At 34.7% G+C, this 14,598-nt stretch overlaps 1 protein-coding gene across 3 annotated transcripts in view; it reads left to right on the top strand.

Annotated features, from left to right (window-relative positions):
- CCDC178 (coiled-coil domain containing 178) overlaps positions 1-14,598 on the top strand; it is a 431,956-nt gene that overhangs the window by 39,712 nt on the left and 377,646 nt on the right. For all 3 annotated transcript variants that reach the window (XM_039257381.1, XM_039257382.1, XM_039257380.1), the window contains exon 4: positions 4,553-4,692. In XM_039257381.1, coding sequence (XP_039113312.1) covers positions 4,553-4,692 — 140 coding nt within the window. The remainder of the gene's footprint in view (positions 1-4,552; positions 4,693-14,598) is intronic.

Raw genomic sequence — 14,598 nt, 5'->3', positions numbered from 1 at the left:
TCCTCAAATCTTCATGTTTTCCCCAGCCTGAAAGCTTTCCAAACCTTGTCCTTTTGGATTTTTATGGAGGCTTCTTTACCAAGGCATGGCTGATTAAATCATTGGCCATTGACAATTGATTCAACCTCTAGCCCCTCTCCCTTCCCTGGATGTCTAGAATGGGAGTGAAAGTTCTAATTCTCTCATCATGTTCCAACTTTCTAATCATTTACCTCCTATTCTCTTGCTTGTCTTTTCATTTATTATAATATTTTTTTTTAGGAGCTGAATGTTTTGTCTTTGATGAAGTTTAATTTATTTTTTCTTTAATGTTTCTCTCTCCATCCTTCCTTTTTCCCTTTCTGCCTGCCTACCTGCACTTTAAACATATATTTCTATTATATTCTGGCCTGCATTTTTTTCTGACGAGAAATATAGCTGTTATTCATATCCTATTACTTTATAGTTTGTTCTCTTTTGTTCTCTGGCTACTTTAAAGACTACCTCGTTACCATTTTTCAGCAATTTCACTATGATATTCCCAGATATAATTAGTTCTCTTTATATTTTAATTGTTTGGAATTTGCTGAGATTTTTAGATGTGTAAGTCAGTGATTTTTTTCATCAAATTTTGAAATAATGTGGCTCTTATTTCCATACATATTTTTCACTCCAAATTTTTTTTTTTTTTTCAAGAACCTCAACCCCACATGTTAGATTGTTTGATTTTTGGCCCACAGTTCTGTTCTTTTCACTTTTGTTTCTGTTCTTTAAATTAGATAATTTCTATTAGTTAATCTACACATTCACTGAGTCCTTTCCATATCCAATTCGTTGGTAAGTCCAACCAATATATTTTTTAATTTAAATTTTCATACTTTTCAGTTATAGAATTTCCATTTTTTTCATAGTTTTTATTTTTATGCTGATACTAATTACGTGTTCAATTATAAAGACCAAATCTTCCTTTCATTACCTGAACATATTTTTTCTTTACCTTTTTGAACATATTTATAATAGTTACTTTAAAATCTTTGCTATGTACAACTCCTGGGATATCATGAATTCAGTTTCTACTGACTCTTTCCCTAGACTTTTAAAACACATTTTTTTGATTTTTGTTTTGATGATTGAATACTGGATATTTGTGTAGTACATTGTTAAGATTCTGGGTTCTATTATTTTTCTCTGAAGAGAATTGAGTCTTTTTCTAGCAGGCAGCTCAGCTAATCATTTGATCAATTTAAAAGTGGTATATGCTTGGGGCATCTTTGTGGCTTAGTCACTTAAGCATCAATTCTTGCTATCTGCTCAGGTCAGATCCCATGGTTCATCAGATTGAGCCCTACATTGGGCTCTGTGCTGAGCCTGCTAGGGATTCTCTCGCTCCCTCTCTCTCTTCCCCTTCTCTGCCTGATTTGTCTTTCTCTTTCCCTCTCTCAAAATGAATAAATGTATATTTAAAAAAATGGTATATACTTGGTTTCCTGCAAAAATGTATATATGCATTTACTATATATATGCACCAAGAAATTTACCAATTCTCTCTAATTTGGCTACATTTAGTCTGTTATATGTATTATATTACAGCTTGATATAAAAATTTTTAGGGTGGGTCTACAGGAGGTCTTACTCTAATGTACCGACCTTCTTCCTAAGATGTGACACCAAAGAGTGTTTGTTATTGAGGTGTTGATGAAACTGCTACATTCTGTCAGCATTGGACTTCTAAGATTTTCTCTCCATCCCTCACCAGTGTTTTTTTACCAACACCATTCAACTTCTTGGTTTTTTTTTTTTTTTAATGTTTATTTTTGAGAGAGAGAGCACATGTATGAGCGCAGGAGGGGCAGAGAGAGAGAGGGAGAGAGAATATTGCAAGAATATGAAAAACAAATCTGTGTTCAGATAAGCTTTCTTTTGAGTGCTGAGTTCAGATAAAAGGACAATACAGTAATTCGGGTAATGGATGTAAAGGAACCACATGTGAAAAGCAGGAGAGAAGGAAGGATGGGCTGGGTGAATAAATTATGAAAGGATCACATTCACTGAGCAAAGAGAGTTGGCAGTTTATGAACATAGCATTTTAATTTCATTTGCCCATGAAATCAGCCAGTCCATATTTTTCTCAAATGGAAATTTCATGTTGCAGAGCCAACAAACCTCAACTGTAGCCTGGATCCAGGAAGATCTTACCTCTTAGGCATTGATTCTGAGCAAGGGAGTTAAAGTTGGGCAGATATTAAGAGAGGATATAAACCTTTACTGAGCTCGTCTTTAAACACTCACCTTGACAATTTGTGCACAGGCTTCACGAGGAGGAGTCCTTTTAGTATTTTGACTAAAATCATTAATTAGCTGTAACATGGAATTTAAGGTAAAAAAGATTTTGTATAACACCCTACTAACCCATTCATTTAGTAAGTTAGAAATCTCAGGTTAGAGACTAACTTTAGCTTAAGCATAGTGAGTTAATACTCCAGTCAAAACATGAATGAAAATGGGCATCTAGTGTAGTGATCTAGGGTGTCTCTAAATTAGAAAGAAATGGAAAGTTGTAACTTATACTATGCCTGTATTAGAACAAAAACAGTGATAATAACTCCTGGATTCTGGTTCTGCGTTGCGCTATTCAAGCTGCCATGTCTTTTCAGACTTTTATTGCAAATTTTAACTTCATCGTATTTCTTCACTTTCTTGTATGCAAAATGTTAATCCTAAACCATAGGGGTGCTATGGAAATTAATTAGTATTCACATAATAGGTTGAAAGTGGTACATACAGAAAAATGTTAAATGAGTCATTACTATCTTTGTTTTCTCCACATTTAATGAAGCAAAACAAATGTTTTGAGACTAAGGACAACTGCCTCGTTGTTAAATGTGTATTAAAACTTTCTTATTTCTAGAGGGAAGGGCAACATGCCCTTATTAAGATATTTGGATAGGAGATCAATATGTAATTTTCACCAGCTTGTTCTCTAGCCCTATGACTATTACAGAGATGAAAATATATATCAGTGTATGAACTAAAGAGGAAAGATATAATATAACACGAAATGTTCATAGCAAGTATATGTGTTGAGTACAGTCAAAGCAAACTAAGCTACATTGGAATATCAGTACTGATATCTTGAAGGAACAATCAAAATTCAAATATGAGTGATATATGAGACATTTGAGATGCCCTGAAATATATTTTTAAGACTGCTTTGAATTTTTTGGCCACCTTTGTAAAAATATAAAGACAACCATAAAGTATGGCTTATACTCCAAAGCCAAGAAGATACAGTTTAGGTCTCAGTTTTCCCACCTACCAGCTCTGTGGAAATGGACACATTATATAATTTCTCTAAGCCTTTGTTTCCTCATCTATGAAATCAAGATAATCCATTGTTGTGAGAATTAAATAAAATGTGGAATCAAAAGTACTTAGCATAGTTCCATGTTTGGCACATATTTTAATTCTCAAAAACTGTTAGTGTGTATGTGTATGTACATATATATAAACATATATTTATAAACATATACATATACATATTTGTTACATATAGGATAGTGTGAATCTTTGTTTATAAATGAAACAGATATGCTGTTTTCACAGAGATTATATTTTTGGAGGAGGGTATTATGAGACTTTGTTTAAAAGATATTTTAAAAATTGCTGTTTAAATGAAGATCCTTACTCTCTATGAGTTGGCATTGAAACAAAAAGCACAGTCTGGAGGAAGGAGCATAACTTCTATGTTCTTCAAGGTCAGCCAAAATGAGGACATCACACTATTCTCACTGAGGCACCAAGCCTATTTTGTATCTTGCATTTAAGATCAGTGATTGCAGCTATCATCCAGCCCAGTAGAGTCCTTAGAGGCAAAAGGACTGCAAGTAAGCACTTTGGTGGAGTTTCATGGACAACTTTGCTGTGCTTCTGCAACCTTCAGTCGATTCGGGACATGCCAGGATTAGAATCACTGAGGCACATCGGACTGAGTGGATTTTATGATGAGTACAACTTGAATGCTATAGTGGGAACATCAATCACTCTTTGCATGAGACTCCAATTTTCAGAAATGGAAGGTAGAAAATGAGGTTATTATAAGGATGAAGGGGACCTGCTTTTATTTTTTTTTTCAGCAAGAGAAACCCATGCTGGATTTAAAGAACTTCTTCAATGCATGAGTAATTGGATATTATTTACGCTGGGAGATGTGGACTCTCTTTGAACGGAGAATTTGAAATATATTTTGAAGGAATTTTTTAAGTGATTAAGGAACTAGTTAGAAACTACTGGATTAACTGGGTTTTTTTTTTTTTTTTGCCTGTTTTCTTTAGGTTTTTTTTTCAATGTTTAGTTTATGATGTTATGGAATACTTTATATAATTACATATAATTTAGTATCATTTAATATCATACCATTCTATAATTTTATGAAATCCTTATCAATGTGTTTTTTAAAGAAATTTAAAAAGTATTAGTATTAATAAAGCAGAATATTTGTTTGCATATTCTGAATATCACAGTTTACTATTTTGTATGTAACTATTAACTAATTCCTGTCTGCTTTATCTTTAAGGGGTGAATAAAGGCATTTACTTTAGCTACCCATGCCGACGTCAGAGCTGTGCTTTGGTAAACATCCCAGCACCATGTGTCAACAAAATGATTTCTCACATTGAAAATGTGGAATCTAAAATACAAGAGCACTTGCAACGGGTAAGATTTAAAATGCTAACGTTTTTGTAAACTTGATAGAGCCTATAAGGGCTGTTACTTAAAGAACCCGGGGAGTTATTTTTTTTTAATGATACATGGAATATTTTCTAGAATCTTTGCTTAGTGGTATAATTTACTAATCTGGACATGTTTTTGAGTCTCACTTCAGAAGGGTGAAACGACCTTATTAAATAGTTTTTTTCCCTACCTGTTTGTTCGTTATCCTGAGGCAATCATGCTAAGTAGTAATTTCCATAAACCAACTTGACTAGTAAATTAAATAGTATTTACATCGTTTTTAGGGACACTAAACTGATTAGATGATTAGATGAGTAAATTGGTGTGTAAAAGGACAGCGTGCCCTTCATAATGAGTTATTTTGTTCTAAAGAAATATGTAATAGGTCTGTTGAAAGAGAATGTAATGATTCTGTCTTTTTAAACTGTTTGCCTTTATTATTCTGAAGGGAGTTCAGTCTTGATATCACTGTAACTTCCGGTTATTTTCAAAGATGACAGGAATGATAAAAACCTTCTCATACCTTTCATTAAGATTGTTCTGTGCAATTACCGCACAATTATCCTGTCCAAACAAGAGGATAGGTTTGTGCTATTTCTCTTCCCTCACTGCTGTTCCTGGATCTGGCTCAGAATGTTCAAATGGACCAGTCATGATGCTTGATGTATCATTTGTCTACTATATGAGAGTGTAGTTCTTAAAATTGCAGCCTTTAAAGTCACATATTCTGTGACCTTAGATAAGAGTGGAGATAATGATATTGTCTTGGACAAAGTCCCAGAATATGCTATGCCCTCATAATATATTAGTTATTATTATTTCTATATTATAATTTTACAATCTTTTATTAGTACTATATTTATTTATATTTATATATTTGTCTTTCTTTCCCGAAGTCAGCATATCTTTTCAGAAAATGCTTTGTGGACCATAGGTCTGATGGTGTCTTGAAAATTATTGTTAAGTAGATAGAAGTGAGTTAATATTTATTGATAGGATATGCTGTATACTTTGTGTGTGATTTAATTAATGATTATGCATGTTTTTAAATGATAAAAATTCATAGGTGTTTTAATAAACAATTACAATAGCTATGATTATAATAGCTATACTATAACAGCTACAATAACGAGTATAATAGCTCAAAACTGTTTTTGAATGGTTATTGTTATATCTAATTGACAGACAGGGAAATAACAATTTGAGTAGTTGAGACCTTATTCAAGATCACAAGCTAGAATTGGGATTTAAACACACAGTTATCAAAACCCATGTTTTTTACCCAGTCCCACTTGGGATTCTGAGCAATTCATAAACTGTTAAACACTATGAATAAGGACAGCTAAAAGATTACCTTAGATAAAATAATTCACAAAGTAAACTACGACGTTTTATAGCTTATCTTCAGGGAAAGTGAAAAAAGAGCCTTTCGTATGTAAATGTGTTATGTAAATTAGCCAGCTGAATGAATAAAAAGCTTTATGAAGACTAGCACCAGAGTGACTTGTTTAATGTTGTCTTCTCGTGCTTAGCTTAGAGCCTAATATAGTAGGCACTCAGTAAATGTCTGTTGAATGGAAAAATAAAAGAGGACCTGAAGCAGAACTTTTCCTTTCTACATTCATCTAAAGCCCCTATCCATCCAATACAGTAAGAGCTATCATTTATCAAACATTTGGTATTTTCTAGGCACCTATCAAATATATGTTTCTGTATTTGTACTTTATAGGAGTCCTACCTTATTGATGAAAATTGTAATACTTAGGAAAGTCAATAATTTATTCATCATCATACAAGTAGTAAGCATTAGAGATGAATTTGAACTGAATTCCTTCTAACTCCAAAGCCCCTTTCAGTTTCTGTTTTATAACTCTTACAGGAAAAAAAAGTCCTTAATTCTCACTGACGTGGAATATTCGTTTTTTGAAAACATGAAACACAAATGACAATGTCAGATAAACACTATTCCAGACAAAAACTGTAATAATAATAATAATAATAATAATAATGTGTTTATAAGTGAATATATGTATAAACTTTATTTGAAAGATTAATTGGGAGGAGCACCTGGTTGGCTCAGTAGATTAAGCATCTGACAATTGACTTTGGCTCAGGTCTCGGTCTCATCTCATTGTTCATGGATTCAAGCCCCATTTCAGGTTCTATGCTGATAGTGCAGAGCCTGTTTGGGATTCTCTCACTCCTTTCTCTGCCCTTCTCTCTCTTGCTCAAGATAAACAGATAAACTAAAAAACAAAACAAAACAAATCAAAAGATTACTTATAAATAACCATTTTTAAAAACTGTTTTCAGTACTTATTGTAGACTTTCTATTTTCCAAATTTAAAAAACCTGTTGTTTTATTTTGACTAAAAATTTGGTAGTTAAAATTGCTAGTTGAACTGGTAATAGAGTATATTTATAGAATATATTTATTTATGTTTTTCATGCTATATTTTCTGTATAGGTCACTACAGTTATTGATAAGACATTTAGTTATATTTGAATTAATATTTGGGGAATGAATTAGTAGCCACCTATCTTCTTTAAAAAGATAAATTTTTTTCTTACCTACTAAAGTGAAAAGAACTTTCCAATGTCACTTGGAAAAATGAACTTTTGCTAGGAGTAATTAGACAATTTTACATTCATAGTCTTTATTCAAACATTTAAGAAAATTAAGGAAACTGGACTTGAAGGAAAGTTTTAAAATATAGTTTGTGATTTTTGGGGTAAACAAAAGCTAATGGGATCTGTTATTTTCAAAAAAGGTAAATACATGTGGGTTTTTGTGGAAAGATTATATATTATATTTTCCTATGGATTATAATTCAGAATTAGTTAAATCTAAGCATAGAATCCAGTTTCCAATAGAGTGGGTTACTTGTGTCAAAATATATAAAATGTACAATTATCCTGAGAAAATACCGAATTTTTATAAATGTGTGTCTGATTGTAGTTAGATAATTCCAAAATTCCTGAACAAAATGCAGGAAAGGACATTTCTTTACAGCATTTTTACCACTTAAAAACATTTTATCCAGGGGTGACTGGGTGGCTCAGTTGGTTAAGCTTCTGACTTCAGCTCAGGTCATGGCCTCACAGTTTTTGAGTTCGAGCCCCACATAGGGTTCTGTGCTGACAGCTCAGAGTCTGGACTCTGCTTTGAATTCCGTCTCCCTCTTTCTGTCCCTACCCAACTTGTGCTCTGTCTCTCAAAAATAAATAAGCGTTTAAAAAAAATAAATAATAAAAAAAAACATTTGATCCAATAAAAGTTGTCAGCTGATTATACCTTTGGGAGGTGTTTAACATTATTCAATTTTATTCATTTATTGTCTGTAATCCCAGGCACTATCTTTATCTGTCTAATACTGGGGGGAGCCACAGGGCTCACCCCTTTTCCAGTTCTAAGAGATTATGCATGCAGAGGGCAAAATAAGGTAGAGAAGCAACAACTTGGTGATTACCAGCTGGAACTTCCACCGAAATTCCATGGCAGTTCCCAAGATGAAATGCACAAAATATGTTCTATTTTGAGTTGCAGATTATGTGATTTCCTCTGGATTTGGGGTTAGGAGTCAAAGCAGGTAACTGGTTAATTAACTCACCAAATTCCCGAAACTTCATATTTTATTACTCCAACTGTTGGAAAAAACTTGCTCAATGATGAGGACAGGCTGATTCATGAAGGGTTTGGTAGCCAGCAAAAGAGAAAGGGGTGTTTTGCCGAAATAGGTAAATTTCTTCTGCTTAGGCCCCCAAATCTGAAAGTATGGCTCAAATAATATTCTTGACTTTGTTCAATTCACAGTGACATTTCTTCCCATTGAAACTGGGTTTTTCTTGGGACTGTAAGGAGTACATTTATGATGGGATTGGGGTGGGGTTGAGGACAGAGAGAAAGTGATGCCCTCTCTAGGCCTGCAGTTCACCTTCTTTTAATTACACCATTTTCACATGTGTTTCTCTCTATAAAGTGCTTGATTTTTAAAACAGCTTTATTGAGATAATTTACATACCATAAAGCTTGTAATTTAAAGTGTACAAATAAATGGTTTTTAGTACATTTACAGTCTTGTATAACCATTACCATAATCACAAAAGACCACGTACTGTATGATCCAATTAATGTCAAATGTCCAAAATAGGCCAGACTGTAGAGACAGCAGATGAGTTTCTAGGGCTCGGGGCTACTGCTGAATGTTGTAGGGTTTCTTATGGAGATGGTGCTTGTTTTGTTTTTAATCAGAATCATCTTAATCTTTTATTAGATAAAGCTCTATAAATATTTTTAAAGCTGTTATCTGCTTTGGGTATGGACTATAGTAATGAATGAAGAGATCAATTTTTAAAATATTTATTTATTTATTTATTTTATTTTATTTTGAGAGAATAATAGAGAGCAAGTAGGGGAGGGGCAGAGAGAAAAGAGAGACAGAATCCCAAGAAGGCTCCACGCTGTCAGCGCAGACCCGGTTGTGGACTTGAACCCACAAACTGTGTTCCTGGAACCTGAGTCAAAATCAGTAATTTGACACTCAATTGACTGAGCCACCCAGGTGCCCCAAGATCAGCCGTTTTTGGATCAACCATTATAGTTTGTTTGCCCAGCGAATCACAGTGGTTTCCATTATAATCAGAATGAATAATACAGTATAGAGCCTGTGATTAGCAAAGATGTATCTGCCATAAGCTTGTCTGTGCATTCATAATAGTTTAATTGCAGTTTGAATTTTGAAAAGAAAATTCTTCAAAGTAGAGTCACTATGAACGTTTTCTCTATATTTTATTTTTGCAAAGAATGAGAAAACGTGACAATATGATAGATATAATTACCTGGATAACTTTCCCTACAAGTACAAGATTTTGTTTTACTTTTCTTCCACTTTATTTTTCTAGGCTGCCTAGACTAGAGAAAGCTTTATTTAATTTGGAGCGATCTCTACTGAACTGAAAATTATCTCTTCATTTAATCAATACAAATCATTGAAATGTTACCATGATTTGAAAGAATGGCATAGAGAGAAAGTGTTTAGAAATCATTCTTCTCTCTCAAAAATAAATAAATATTTAAAAAATTAAAAAAAGAAATCATTCTTTAAAATATAAAAAATGTATTATACAAAAATAACATTACTTTCAGTAAAAGTGGTAATGGTAATATTAAGTGCTTACTATATATCATAGGCTGTATTAAACACTTAATATCTATGATTTCTTTAAAACCTTTAAAAAAACTTGTGAGATAGAAACTGCCATTATCCTCAGTTACAGATGGGGAAACTGATTCCAGAGGTCGACTTCACCCAAGATTGCACAGTCAGTGGCAGGGCTAGCATCTAGGCAGGTGTGTCTGAGATATAATAACATCCTATTCTCCCTCCTACTGTGTCATCTATTCCTGAAAGTAGGTCAGCTATGAGGACCAAAAAAACCAAAAATTTTGAAATGACTGCAATTCTAGTTAGAAAATTTTGCTATGCTTCAGCATTTCATATGTGTTTTCAAATTCTGAAAAGTAATATTTAATCATCTGACCCTACTGACCAAATCTGTAATACTTTGAGTTCTCTCATTCTGTTAATTCTATCATATTTCATTTGAAACTTAAGGACACTTCAAATCCTAAAAAAATATTCACTATTTGCTATTCTGTCATTCCCATTTTCCATTCTTTACTTCCTTGACTAATGTATTCATCTCTTTTAAAAAAATTTTTTTTAATGTTTATTTCAGAGAGAGAGAGAGAAAGACAGCATGAACAGAGGAGGGTCAGAGACTGAGAGGAGGACACAGAATCAGAAGACAGGCTCCAGTCTTGGAGCTAGCTGTCAGCATAGAGCCCAATGCAGGGCTCAAACCCATGAACCGTGAGATCATGACCTGAGCCGGTCGGATGCTTAACCGACTGAGCCACCCAGGCGCCCCTTAAATTTTTTTAATGTTTATTTATTTTTGAGAGAGGGAGAGAGACAAAGACAGAGACAAAGAGAGACAGAGAGACAGAGCAGGAGCAGGGGAGGGGCAGAGAGAGAGGGGGACACAGAATCCAAAGCAGGCTCAGGCTCTGAGGTGTCAGCACAGAGCCCGATGTGGGGCCTGAACCCACGAACAGTGAGATCATGACCTGAGCCAAGGTCGGCTGCTCAACCGATGGAGCCACCCAGGCGCCCCCATATTCATCTCTTTGAACAGTCACTAATTGGTATATCTGCTCCTTTACTTGTTTATCCTACCATCCTTCTAGTCTGACAAAATGCAGGCCCTGATGAGATCTCCCTCATGATCTACCATCTCCATTCCTCCACCCCAGGCTGCTGAAGAGTGCCAGAGCATATTACACAGAAATCCCAGTTTGAGACGTGGTACAGTCATGGTGTCCAACCTCACTGGAACCTTTAGTAGTGCTCTGAAATTGTTCTGTTTCTCAACCAGAACTTTCTCTAGTATTGTCTGGTGGCTACTCCAGTCCTCTCTTTTGTTCAGGTCTCCAAATCCTTTACTTCACCACTCATTCATCTTTTACTTCACAAAGAAAATAGGAGGTATGACAATAGAAATGCTTCAAACTCTTGTTATCCCACTTATGAACATTCTTGAATTCCACAAATATTATTCCTTTTGTCCTTCCGTGGAAAATGTCCTTCCCCCTCAGTGGCTACTCCCTTCACCTGCATTCCATCTTCAGCTTTTTCAAGGATCTTATTCCATCAGGTATTCACAACTCTCTTCCAAATTTCCTTCTCCCCCACTCCTGTCAATATTTAAAATATAGATGTTTCTCTTATTTTCAAGAAAATATTTTTTAATCCCATACACTTTTGAATACATCCCTTTTTCTCTTTCTTTGTGTTTTACCTAACATTTGAAAAGGATTGCATAAATTTAGCATTTGTTTCCTTACCTACCAATTACTCACTTATTCATTGAAATCTGGATTTGGATTTTATTGTCCTAATGAAAATATCTTCAGTGGGGTGCCTGGGTGGCTCAGTCGGTTGGGCGCCCGACTTTGGCTCAGGTCATGATCTCGCGGTTCGTGGGTTCGAGCCCCACGTCGGGCTCTGTGCTGACTGCCAGCTTGGAGCCTGGAGCTTGCTTCGGAGTCTGTGACTCCCTCTCTCTCTGACCCTCTCCTGCTCACCCTGTATCTCTCTCTCTCTCTCTCTCCTAGAAATAAATAAAACATTAAAAAAATTAAAAAAAAATATCTTCAGTAAAGTAAGCATTTTTTTTCCTATCGGTATACACATACACATTCTCTCTCTCTCTCTCTCTCTCTTTCCCTGTCTCAAACTTTGTGGCTAGATCAAGCATTTATTTGGTTACCATTAAGCAATTTGTTCTGAGCTCAGCTGGGCAATTTTGTTAGTTCTTTCCTGGGGCCAATTATGTAGATGTACACACCTGCTAACTCAACTGGAAATAGTGACTAAGATGGCCTCACACCCATGTCTGGGACAGTGCTCTAGGAGGGCAGATCTCAGTGGGCAAGAGCTTAAACTATTTGCTTGTGTTACGATTGTTCAAGTCCCACTGGCCAAAGCAAAGCACGTAATCAATCCCTCTGGTTTTTCTTTTAAAATTTTTGAATGTTTTTTAATTTATTTCTGAGAGAGAGAGACAGTATGAGAAGGGGAGGGTCAGATAGAATGGGAGACACAGAATCTGAAGTAGGCTCCAGGCTCTGAGCTAGCTGTCAGCACAGAGCCGGATGCGGGGCTCAAACCCATGAACCATAAGATCCTGACCTGTGCCGAAGTTGGACACTTAACTGACTGAGCCACCCAGGCACCCTTCAATCCCTCTGTTAATGCGGTAGAGTATTAGACAGGATGTGGATGATATGAGACATAAATTCGGGGAGACAATTTATGTAGGAGCCCATCTGATGGTCCATTGACAACATGATTCACAACCCATCCAACTGCAGACTATAATTGCCAACCCCCCAAAAGTTTCATCCATGATGGTATGAATTTTAGTAGGACACAATTTTGTTCATAACACTGATATATTGGACGTTTCTCTGCATTTTGAATCTTTTGTATTTTAGTCCAAAATATTACAATTCCCATTAGAACTTTGGAGTTTCATATTAATATGATTGGGTTTAAACCTCATAACTTAAAAGCCATGGTCATATTTTTTTCCTTAACATTATTTCCTAACTTTTAATTAAGTAATCTTATGTAAAATTACTTATTTTTTTTAACTTAGTAAAAAAAGATATCAAAAGAAACTTCATTTTAGAACAGTTTAAAACTTAACAGAAAGATTGGGAAGATAATATAGAGGTATCATATATACTCTGGACCACATTTTCCCCATTTTAATATCTTACATTAGAACAGGAACAGTGCATTTATTATAATTTATCAATATTGATACATTATTATTAACCAAAGTCCAATTTTATTGTTTTTTAAATTGAGACAAAATTCATGTACAATAAAATTAATAACCATTTGAAAGTAAACAACTCAGTGGCATTTAGTATATTCACAATGTTGTACAGTTATCACTTCTATCTAGTCCCAGAATATTTTCACCAGCCCATTCATACTAAGGATTTAATCTCTGTTCACCTCTCTACCCTAATGTGGCAACCACAATCTGCTTTCTGTTTCTGTGGATGTACGTATTCTGGATTTTTTTTTTTGTATAAATTAAATCATGCAATATGATCTTTTGTGTCTGGCTTCTGTAACTTAGCATAACATTTTGAAGTTCATCCACATTGCACCGTGTATCAGTACTTTATTCTTTTTTATGGCTGAGCAATATTCCATTCTATGTATATACCATAGTTTGTTTAACTGGGCCTTTGGATTGTTTCACCTGTTATCTATTGTATACCTTCTTTTTCAGTTCTTTTGGGTGTATACCTAGGGGTGGAATTTCTTTGTTAAATGGAATGATGATTCTTTGTTTAACTTGTTGAGGAACCACCAAACTATTTTTCATACCTCAACAGTTTTGTTGTTGAGTTGTAAGACTTCTTTATATATTTGAATATTAGACCCTAATCAGATATATGATTTGCAAGCATTTCCCCCCTTTATATAGGTTGTGTTTCACTTTCTTGATTATGTCCCTTGATGTACAAAAGTTTTTATTTTTTATAAATTTCAGTTTATCCTTTTTTTGTTGTTATTCTTTATGCTTTTAGTTTCATATTTAATAGTTCATTTTGAAATCCTAGGTCATGAAGATTTACTTCTTTGTTTTCTTGTATGGTGAGTTTTATGGTTTCGACACTTACATTTAAGCCTTTTATATATTTTGCACATATAAGACGTGTATATTCTTGGGGTGAGAGGTAAGAAAATGGAGGATTAAAATGGCCCCATCTCATCCTTTATACCTCCTTCCATTAACAGGCAAACCCTATTTTCCCAGCCTTTAAACATAGACTGGATTTGGGATTTGTGTTGAACAACAGACATGTCATAAGAAATATCAGACACTTTTTAAGCAAAGTCTCAAGAGGCCTTGAAGCCTCTGCTGTCACTCTCTTGCTCCCATAAGCTTCCCATGTAAATAAACGTAACTAATATAGCTTCTTTGAGGATGAATGACCCAGGTAGAGAGGGGGCCCATTGTGCAGCCATGAGAAACCAGCAGACCTGTGAGTGAGGCTGTCTAGAACTACCTATCCAAGTCAAGCTGCCAGATTAATGAGTTTGTGGTCTCATTGGTTGCCTTCAGACAAGACCAAGAACCCACCACTGCTATACCCAGTTTGCATGGTAACTCATAATTATGAGGAAATAAAATGAGGATTGTTTTTAACCACTAAGTTTAAGAGTGGTTTATTATGCAGGAGTAGTTGGTACATTGTTGAATATAACACTGAAATTACAAACACATATGTATATAGAC

Source organism: Hyaena hyaena, unplaced genomic scaffold, assembly GCF_003009895.1.
Source record: "Hyaena hyaena isolate Hyena2069 unplaced genomic scaffold, ASM300989v1 scaffold_616, whole genome shotgun sequence".
Taxonomy (NCBI): Eukaryota; Metazoa; Chordata; class Mammalia; order Carnivora; family Hyaenidae; genus Hyaena; species Hyaena hyaena.
The sequence above is the reverse complement of the archived record's forward strand: the minus strand, read 5'-3'. Positions and strand labels throughout refer to the sequence as shown.